The following is a 10,979-nucleotide window of genomic DNA, read 5'->3' on the forward strand; positions in this document are numbered from 1 at the left end:
TCCCGCTAGCATAAGCCATGGAACTGTGTGATCCGAGGGTAAACATTCACGGTAATACCCACACAGCAACGTGAATACTTGATTGGTGATCATTATAAACAGACGTTCAGTTTAACTCGTATATATTATTAATGAACGCCTTAGTATCCACCTGGGTGAGCTAATCATCAAAAAGAAGGAAGGAAGAGGTTAGCAAACATGCTAACCAATACATGTGACCATGCGCTCAGCTTTTCGCGAGTTCGCTTCCTAACCATCTTATTCAGGATAGCTCGAGCCAACATCCAGTGGAGAATGGCCAATGTACACCTAACAATTTCACCATTCAGGGTCGCTTTGGCAGGACACGTCCTTTCAGTGCAGACGAATAACGGAAACTCCATCAACAGTAAATATTAATAAATGCGTGAGTTTCTTGAACGAGCAGGTTAACAGAACTTACCACTCAACTTCTCCCAATGAGAAAGATTAGCTAGCCATGGCGCTAACTAACACTGCCATTTGTCGCTGCTAGTGTTAGCAAACGCTCGACAAAAAGAAAACAAAAACGCCTCTGCTAGCCACCATGCTAAACACAAACGGTGTTCCCAAGGAAAAACTGCCTTGAGAAACGAAAAGGGACACTCCGTACACGAAAGGCTAACGTGCTAGTGCTAGGTATTGCCATTGGAATAAATGTTTCAAAATGCAACGTTGCTTTCAATCCAACAGATTAGCGAGCTAACGTTAATGCTCATTAAATAACGTCATTTCCAACTGGGCCTATTTAGCAGCACCGCGGTTAGCACTACTGGTTTGTTATCTTAAAATGCACTCGGAAACAGTGTAGTTGAAGCAGAAATTTCATACGCCAAACAACATACTGTGGAAAACAGTTAGATGCCCATAAGTAACAAACATACATTATGCAAAATTTACAACTACAAGAGCCCTAGTTGGGCAACGCTAAATCCATGATTATTTAAATAATTAAAGAAGTTAAACGTACAGATAATCAAGCTAGCTAATGTCGCGTATCTTCCCTTTACATCACACGTTTCATCCTACTCCAGACTGTCAGAAAGTTGTATTATAACTGGCACGATATATCAGAGTTAACGTTACCTAAATTAAATATTTGTTGTGATAATCTCTGAGGATGCTCCTCTTTTGTTGTTAAATTCACACTGTTTTCCCGATGCACTGAAGGGAATTTCTGAAGCATCCTTCACGCGCATCCACTCGCAAACACACTCACACACACACACTCAGAACTTCTCACGTAAAAATGAAAATAAATCAGCCGAACCTTGTTATCCTTGGATGTCAAAGGCACCAAAGCCTTTGACACTCCGACTGAAGAAATATATGGTTGAAGATGGTGCGGGCGATGTAAATAGTAAACAGGTATTCGCTAACCTTTGGGTCTCAAATTAGCAAACATGGCTGGTGTGTTTGAGCGCAGCCATGATCACAGAAGAGAAAGAAACGGAGCTGAAAGAGGAAGTGAATGGTGCCCCATACCCTCCACACACTGCAGGATGTGTCTTGGATGCGGGGTCTTAGCGCCGACCAGTGGAGCTGAACTGAAAGTAGACAGGCACCTGTCAGGCAACATTGATAATCATGATAGGGCCTTCTCTCCAATTTTGTCCCCCCAAATACTGTCTAGTAGTCTATTTTGATGTTGAATAAAGGTAGTCCGTGAAGACATAAGCCACACATTTTGAATGATCTTAGCTGAATGATCTCAGTTTGATAACAGAGTGGATTACTCCTCTTAATAATTTGACCTCTTTTATCTGAATTTTGTTCATATATTTGGCAAGTACATAATATGTTATGAGGTAATTTATTATCATAGGAGTATAATTACATTATCTTATGCTTAGCCAAAGCTTTTATCCAAAGCGCCTTTCAGGTAGGCATTTGCAGCAATGTCTCAGCTCCCATTTGGGGGCCCCAGGCGAGATGGATGGACTGAATTTTACTGATATTTTACAGAATGGCTGAGCTGACTGATGGGCCCCCTACACTCTGGGGTATTTGGGTGAAGGGTCTCTTTTGGTTACAGTCAGGGCTCTTTAAATAAACACCCACAACTGGTCAAATGCTGGTGAAAATACAGTTCGGCTGGTAGAAAAGGACATTTACTACCCATTATTTTGTGTTTAACTAGTAAGATTGCCACTAGCCATTTTTGAGTCCTAGGTTGTGTTTCTCGAAAGCATAGTTGTAAGCCAGTTGACAACTTGGATAGTTGTCAATGGGATATTGCATTGAAAACAACAAAGTAGCTAACATAGTTATCAACTATGGTTTCGAGAAATAAACCCCTGGTTTTCAGTCCCTGGAGGTTTTGGCTCCAACCTAAGATCTTACCTCCCTTCCTCTCCTTTTGCTTGTAGCCTTCAGTTTCAGTTTCATTCAATATCTCCCAAAAGAACAATTCAATGGTCATTTTCTCCTTTGCAATCGGGTGTGCCCAGTCTGATTACAAGGAAACTTTTTCATTTTCTCCACAGAGGCGGGGCGACAGCGAAGCACAGGACCACAATCAAAAGAAGAGGATGGGAGGTTATACATTAAGGTGGACCCCAAATGTAGGGTTAGGTGTTCAAGGGCACTTCACTTTCCAATCCCAAGAACATGCTCCCATGTAATTAACAATGCAATTACAGTATTATTCACCCTATGGCCGAGCAACAGCATTGCACTGAGTCAAATTAATTACATTTTTTCCCCCACCAAGCAGGCGCTATGCTGCACACACCTATCTAATGGACCCCATCAAGAACATCCCAAATACTAAATCATCAGAGCACAAGTAATGTCTGGTTTGGAACCTTCATGTACAACATGGATTTCCTCTAAGCTTCGTGGAGCAAGGTGGAACCTGTTCATCTATCGACAGCCAAGTAAGACAAGTTCTTGGACATATTGTAATAGCTGCCATGCACAGTGAGTGGACTGAATTAAATGTAAGAAAGCTGTGGCCCAAGTGGCACGGAGTGTGTTTTGGTGATGTAATATCTGCTGTACATAGGCAAGAAAACCAACAAGCTAAGGAAAACCCCTCCAATATAGTTTTATGATATACTGTCACTACCTACACGGGGTTATGAACATCCCATTCAACGTTTTCAACATCTTACACATTATATTAATGTAAAATCTGATCATGAAGGTTACTGAATTAAATATTCCAGTAATGATTACTTATTAAAAAGATTGCTGATCGATATATATTAGTGAGTTAACGTATTATGTATCAAGGTCATTTTTGATGTCGAAAATAGTAGCATGAGATAGTCTTTAACAGTTTATTAGAAATGTGTTGACAATCCATTTAAAAAAAAAATCTGCTTAGCCCCACCCCCCAAATATTTTCGATAGCTAGTGACTGTCTGGTTGACACACATACGTCAGAATAATCTTGTGATCCCTGTTCCACACTTGCATTTAACGAACAGTGCAAATATAATTTGGTCAACATCATGTTTTACAAGTTTGTGTCAACCAAGTCCACCTGCTTGGCTCCACAATCTATACAAGAAATAACAAAATAAAACACAGTGGAGGGCAAGAGTTAAGTAGAACTCAGTATATCCACTTTGTGTTTGACATGTACATTGTGTGAAGCATCAAAGATATGATTAACAGCAAGGAAACACACACCATCCAAGTTATCCAGAGTCGTAACATGGCGCACTGTAATATTTTATACAATATTTCATGAGGGATGCAGTTGGGGGGGTTTCAGTCGGTGGTTCAAAAAGGAATGGTGATAATACACTGGGCTATTTAACTTTACATGGGACTACTTGGATTACCAGACATTTTTCTTTTTTTAACTTAAGGCAGCAAATCCAACAGCACTACACTTATGAACACCTTTCTGTGTACACTAAAACAAAGGTTTAGTGGAATTTGTTATGTCCTACATAATCAATGCTGAGTGAATCAAATGTAGGTGGGAACAGAAAACAGAAATATTAATCACAATTCCTTTCAACTCATATCGTATTGCTTACAAGATGGGGAAAAAAAATCGTACAATGCACTGTCCAAGACAACAGGTCAAGGGCGTATGTCCCATAGTTCATAGTATAACAGAATGAGTTAAACAGATGAGAAAGTAAGCGAGGACTGTATTGTGTGAGGAGCTCTGTACAACTGTATGCATATCAACCTTCAGTGGAGCCATGGGTAGGTTTGAGCGAGAGACTGGCCTATGAGCAGGAGGCAGCGGTGATCAGATTTGTCTACTTGTTCTTGTCTTCCTCGCTTTAACAGATTGTGTGAGAACTGTTCAGTCCTGACTCTCCTCCTTTCAGGCAAGAAATCGCTCAGCAGCTTCATTCCAGGTCAGGGATTTCTAAGGGGAACGGAAGCACAGGTGGGGGAGCGTTAAGGAATTACATAATATGGAACAACAATCTATACATCCACCAAAGCTGTAAGTAAAAAAAAAGTAAAAACACATTTTGTGAAAAATCACTTACTTTCGTCATCGCTGTCTGCACTGTCCTCCTAAAAATTAAAAAACACATTTTAAATGATTACATGCAAAGACGCACATTCGTGGGGGCAAATAAAATATTTATTCATCAATTCATATTCAGTAATTTCCAAAAGCCTGTTTAATAGAAAACAATTGGTTTAAACTTACGTCATCTACCCCATCGAGATCTGGCATGCCATCCTCTCCTCCCATATTGTTCATCATCTGCAAACACAATGCAACACACAATAAACACACGACTGGCGCCCACTTGTGGCAGATGCCCCTCATGGCAACTAAACATCCTTAACCTTGAAATAAATAAACTAAAATGAAAGGTCATACTACAGCACTTAAATCCAGACATGTCTTCTAGCATGCGAGGAGTATACTTAGCAGAGCATGTAGTGAGTTATACAGAGAGGTTTGGTCAGAGAAAGACGTTACTCCACAGGAAGTGTATTGTGATTTCATTCTCCTGGAGGAAAAGGGCTGCTCTATTGGAATGATTGTTTTGACTTAGCAAAAATGGAAATGTGTGTATACAGTTAAATAGACTTCCTTGCTAGAATTTGCCATTTTGCAAAGATGAGATGGTGTTAAAAATATTTCTTTATCATTTATAACCATCACATTTCAGAACCCAATCCTGCACAATTCAATAATATCACACTCCTAACACACACACACACACACACACACACACACAATAATTGCACAGCACCAATCTGGTCACCGATAACATTTTTGAACACTCAAAATAGAAGCATTACAGGCATGGGTAAAGATCGGGTCAGATGAGCCCAATAACTATCTATTTGTACAACCCATCATCAGTGCATAACATCATAACAAGCTACACAAATGTGAATTTGTCAGTAAACTGTGCTTTGGGGTGTTCACCTTTTCTCCTAGGGGCTGATCAGTGTAAGGACTCTCCAACTTGGTTTAAGGCAAGGAAATCAGAGGTATTCTACTCTACTCGATTGCAGTATTTTATATTTGACTACAAAGATACCTACGTCCTGAAGAAGGCATCGTAGGCTGAAACACATAGTAGCCAAATAATTCATATTATTCTTTCAAAAACTTAAGTGTGTAGATGTTCCTTGTCTTAAACAGATGTGAGATGGCCTTGAACAACATGTAATCCAAAAGGGAACCCAAGGTTTTTTTTTAAAGATTTAAGCCAAACTTCAGCCATGTTAAAACAATCCAATTAACGTGCACTAAATCTAAGACTAAGGTCAAACAAGGCCTGGGAACACTTTCTTGTGCCCGTTTTGAATTCAAAATGACGGATCTCATGAATACAGTAGAGTAACATTTATTAATCCCAGAGGAAATGGAAGGAATGGCTTTGAAGGATGCAACATTACTTCAATTTAGATTGAAAAATTGGAGAGGGCAGTTGGTGATCTGTTAAATGGATATGGCCAAATGGGGCTGGTAGATGGCCCATGGCAGAAGTAGATGTTTGGGAGCAGATGAGAGAGAGTGAGCCAAATACATCAAGTGTCTAGACGTGGCTGTTTAACTGAAGTACCACACATTACGCTGTGCTCATTTGGCTAAACGCTTGGTGCTATAACTTGTGATGCTGGTGGTCAAATGCTAGCTTGCACCACACGTAATCCCTCAGCTCCACGGCTATATCTTGTGCCGACCAAAATCCAAAGAAAGCTCAGACATTGTTTTTTTTTAACGCCCTGATGAAGACCCAGTGTGGGTTGAAACCGGTTGGCGGTTTTATCTTTGCAACAATGCCCCTGGATTAATAAAGGTTTTTTTTTACTAAGGACAATCTTTGTCAACCTGTGGAGTTGCCTGAAGTCGGCCCTAGTGCCAACATGCTCTAAATGGAAGGACTTTAGTGTTCTTACTACAAGAGCACCTACAGTTTGGAGTTTACAAAGTTGGAGAACAAGAGCGCTCAGTCAACCTTTTCCTATTGTTTTTTTATATTTATATACAGAAAAGGTTTTCCTCTCAACATATGCCCTAACCTATGAAGGGGACCTTTCACTACAAATGCACGGTGGGTAGTCTAGACTTTTCAACAAACAACCATAATGCTCACCTCTGAGAAACGGTCGAAGTTCTCAAGTTCCTCTTCAGAGTCATCCTCCCATTCCTTCCAGTTGTTGAAGTCAACACTCAGCCAATTGAGCTGAAATGAGAAACAATCATCATCAACTATGTTATGACTAGAGCAGGGCGATGGGAGGAAAAGGTACATTTCGATTTTATATCACAATATGATCAAAATCGTTATTTTTTAATTATTCTGCTAAAAAAAAGAACATTACAAATGTAATGTAATTTTAGGTTTCACAGAACTACAACAAAAATCAGAATAAGAAACCAGTATGAATATACAGCCGCGGCAAAAATTAAGAAACCACTTCAAAATGTTCAGGTTTTCTTATTTTGCTATGGATAGGTATGTGTCTGAGTAAAATTAACATTGTTATTTAATTCTATAAACTACCGATAACATTTCCTCCGAATTTCAAAAGAAATTATTGTCATTTAGATAATTTATTTGCAGAAAATCTCAAAATGGTCAAAATAACATAAGATGCAATGTTTCCAAATCTCAAAAAAGGCAAAAAAAGCAAGATGATATTAACTTTAAAACAACATAATAGTAATGTATTAACTTATTGAATTCAGAAATCAATATTTGGTGGAATAAGCCCGATTGGTAATCACAGCTTTCATGCGTTCTGGTATGTGTTCCATTACTCCTTCACATTGTTCTTGGATGACTTTATTCCAGGCCTGGTGCAAGAATTCAAGTTGCTGAGCTTGGGCTGGTGGCTTGTGACCATCCAGCTTCCTCTTGATCACATTCCAGAGGTTTTCAAGGGGATTCTGGCCTGGAGTTTGGGCTGATCATGTCAGGTTATTGATCTGGTGGTCCTAATGGTTTGGCTTTGCGCTGCTGCTAGCTGCTACACGAATGGTTTGTTTGTGTATGATGTGCGTGCGCACAACCTAACACTTGACGTGGCTCTCTTCCAACTGATTGGTTACGTGCAGCGCTGTATAGATATGATTGGTTATTTGTGGGTCTCTGTTTTTTTAAGGCGTCGGCCAATCGAACATCTAATTTATAATCGTAGAAAAAGAATTACAGTGCAAATAATCAAAAAATTGCCCAGTCCTAGAAATGGCATTAGTCAGGTGCTGCTTACATGTATGAGGATATTTTAAAATGCACAACTTTTTTTTATTAATTTATGTGTAAACACAAGATGTGGACAAGAATAAAAACTCAATTGTTGGTATATTTAACCCCTTAAATGGGATATATTTTTTTAAACTGGAGCTTTGAAATGCACATTCCAAAATTCTGGTTTACATATAAACGAGAGGCCAAAGCCAATAGTTTTTCTAAAATATCCATACACGTTAACGGGTTCTAAATCAAGGCAAAGAGGTTGGATATATAATAAGAGGAATCGAAACACGCCCACTCAATGCAAAAGCGTGTGCTCAAAATTTGGTCTCCTAAGGGGGCGTTGTCCCTCCTTCTTCTTCTCTTTTCGTGGTGTTTGCACAAGACGTGCGCTACCGCCATCTACAGTGCTAAGGGGACTCCATTTATTCTCTACCTCAAGACTCCGAAGGTCTCCTAATCGAAGGTCTCCTAAAGGGGCGTTCACCCGGTGTAAAGTGGATACCGGAAAAGAACCCGCCTGCTTTATCTCACTCTCATATACGATTCTCTGATCAAGGTTTCCTACCCCAATTTATAACCAAGGTGGCCACCTTGACTCGGTGAAAAGAAAAAGGTTTTATTTTGAGAATGTTTTGCAAAAAATTGTATCAGCGGTATATTTTTAAAATGTTTCATACACCATGAAACTGCACAACAAAGCCTTTTCAGAGACGATGGGGACATGTATATGGTACCAGCTAACCACCCATCCTCATTGATTAATCACAAATGTTTTGAGGGAAACACTAACAAAAAAGAAGCATGCTTTGCTCGCCATGAAGTGCAATGTGCAGTAAACACAATCGAATGCCAGGGTTTAATCATGTAAACTGTGATATGAACTTACCCTGACTTTGTCTTTTGTTAACCTGTTCCATTTCTTTCCGGCTTCTGCTTTTTTTAAACAGCACAGCACCGACCTGTCTGTGCGTTTGTGATTTGATCCCTGTAAAACCGTATATACACACATCGGTCAATACAACAACTAAAAACCGCACAACCATGTTTCATTTTGGACAGAGGACATGAGCTTACACTTTGATCGATGGCGTCAAACAGGTCAACTTCATTTGAGTGCTTGGGGCCATCCGTCCCACTTTGACAACTGAGGAGTAAAACAAGGGCAGAATAAGTTGCCAATAGGCAGATAAAACAAGATCACATTCTCTACACAGTTTCTTTGCAGAAAAACGTTGCTCGCATGCATCTGGTTTTGCCTGAAAAAGGTAGGCTAAGCTCTCTGAAACCCATTCTGTGAACTGTTCCATTTACCTAAATGCAAACTTTGACTTTTCAAAATTGACTTGGACATCCTTGCTGTCAGAGACGCAGAACTCGATGAAGACGCAGTCCCTTCTGTCATACCACTTGGCAGTTGCTGGAAGCCTGTTGGGATTGAAGAGCAAAGTGAGAGAGGACCATGAATGGAAATGTAGTTAGTGTCAGCTGCAAATGATTAAAAAAAAAACATACACAACAACAAGAGGGTTCAAATTAAACAAACGCATCATTGGGCTAAGTTCTCATAGCAAAAGCAACTCTTCTGCCATCTGCACTTGACAGGTGGCCCATGCAGGTGAGACAAAGGTCCTCTTATCAATTTACCACTACAGTGGCTATCAAATTACATGGCCTCTCTACAAGATTACCTCACCCCTTCATTACGAAGAAATCTTCCCCAGGGTGAAACAGTCGATCATAATGTACAACATCAGTTCTAGCACTTTAGTGAAGGGTACTGTCCTGCAATTTTGTAAACATAATAATAAAATAAAAGAAGAGAAAATAAAATAGAAGGCATTCCAGTTGTTTTGAACGTGTGTCCAAAAATGCAATGTAGCTGACACAACTATTCCCTAGGTTAGAGTGATCGTGCGATTTTGACAAAACAGCTACTGAGTTGACATTACATCATTATCCAGAGCTATCTTGCATGGTCCTTTCAAAGGCACTCGGCAGCGCGTGGCTAGCGAATGACACTTCCTGCAGGTGCACAGTGCACAGCCATTTGCGAGTCTAGCATGCTAACGTGAGCTAGCAAATGGTCAAATTACGAATAGCCTGCTACGGGCTAGTTAATCCCCAAAAGATGCACAGCCTTAATCAAGGCATTCCCATCATAAATGGCTACTACAGTGAGTCAACTTGTGAAAGTATGTCTTCCTAAATTATGGGAACCACGCAAATACGCCGCATGCCGTTTTCCGACATGCGACTACGTTCAGTAATACTGCCTACCGTAACCTAACCTTCCCTCATTCATTCACCACCAAGCTGACAACATGCGTTGCCTACTGAAACTGAAGGGGCTAGCTATAGCATGCTAATGTGCTGGTTTATGATCCACCTAAAATAACTTGAGACCATTATCGCCAAATCACTCAACCAAACAGCAGTGAAACTATTACGATTGATCCCAAAGACACTTGATGGCTGTTCAATTTTGAAAGGGAAACACCTAGCTTGCCAGTTAGCGGTAAATCACACTACCAGAGTCCATGCCACCCCAAACAAGATCAGAGGCATGGCTGTAATAGCCTACTACTACTAGCTACCACTAGCAGTATCATCCAAGATAGCTAAGCGTTGGATCAAGTGCATTTGCCCAGTAAGGATTAGTGCAATACTGCTCCAAATTGTGAGTAATGTTGGCGAGCATAGTTTTGTGCCGTCCAAGTATGTCAAAGCCTTCTTGGCTTACGATAGTGCTCACTAAATTCCGATGCTTCACGATAGCTCACGTTACCCTCCCGCCTTTAGTTTCATTCGCTCGCTAAGAAGTGTGCTGTGCAGAACTAGCCTGATTGTACATCAACCTATAATTTCATCAGATTCTGTCTTTGAACTCCGATGTCCATCAGCACACCGCATAGAACACCCATGTTTTGTCGTCGATACTTACATATCTGTGTTATAAATAGATAGCTCTGGTCTTTGGAATGGCAAATGAACTCGGAGATAGCCAGTCGGGGATTCCGATTGAATGGACCGTTCGGAGGAAAAGTGGGTGGGAACTAGATTCTACGGAGAGAGCGTTCGCTGGACGTTTCTGGAACTTCAGACACGCCACCGACCTACTAATCTTATTACCGTGCTCATGGAAGGATGCCCCAGAATAAACATTTGACCATGTCATTCGTGGTATGACAGGAGACGCTTTTTCACATGTATGCAAAAAAAAAGAAAGAAAAACAGACACATTTTTAAATAAACTTTAACCTTGCCTTGGTGCAACGGATGGAGAGTTCAATTTAGAACTTCACCCACACA

General features: G+C 40.3%; 2 protein-coding genes and 1 long non-coding RNA gene across 5 annotated transcripts in view; 1 reads left to right on the forward strand and 2 right to left on the reverse strand.

The window, feature by feature from the left end:
* baz2a (bromodomain adjacent to zinc finger domain, 2A) overlaps nucleotides 1-1,513 on the reverse strand; it is a 37,041-nt gene extending 35,528 nt beyond the window's left edge. Inside the window, exon 1 of one of the 2 annotated variants that reach the window (XM_063209045.1) lies at nucleotides 1,289-1,513. The gene's annotated coding sequence lies outside the window, so the exon portion shown is untranslated. Of the gene's footprint in view, nucleotides 1-442; nucleotides 1,259-1,288 lie in introns of those variants that run through there. The other variant, XM_063209046.1, reaches the window with a different exon arrangement.
* On the forward strand, nucleotides 63-3,295 carry LOC134457184 (uncharacterized). 2 transcript variants are annotated; one of them, XR_010036415.1, is made up of 3 exons: nucleotides 63-406; nucleotides 2,505-2,638; nucleotides 2,735-3,295. It is a non-coding gene; the product is annotated as an uncharacterized LOC134457184 (long non-coding RNA). The 2 variants fall into 2 exon arrangements; XR_010036414.1 differs by having other exon boundaries at nucleotides 63-388.
* Nucleotides 3,296-3,736: 441 nt separating this feature from the next.
* On the reverse strand, nucleotides 3,737-10,767 carry ptges3b (prostaglandin E synthase 3b (cytosolic)). The gene is made up of 8 exons (XM_063209049.1): nucleotides 10,612-10,767; nucleotides 8,982-9,095; nucleotides 8,745-8,814; nucleotides 8,557-8,655; nucleotides 6,564-6,653; nucleotides 4,652-4,708; nucleotides 4,485-4,512; nucleotides 3,737-4,357 (listed from the first exon to the last, which is right to left on the reverse strand). Coding segments are annotated over exons 1-8 (480 nt in total). The 5' UTR covers nucleotides 10,614-10,767; the 3' UTR covers nucleotides 3,737-4,337.
* Nucleotides 10,768-10,979: the final 212 nt, after the last annotated feature.

This window comes from Engraulis encrasicolus, chromosome 10 (genome assembly GCF_034702125.1).
Source record: "Engraulis encrasicolus isolate BLACKSEA-1 chromosome 10, IST_EnEncr_1.0, whole genome shotgun sequence".
Classification (NCBI taxonomy): Eukaryota; Metazoa; Chordata; class Actinopteri; order Clupeiformes; family Engraulidae; genus Engraulis; species Engraulis encrasicolus.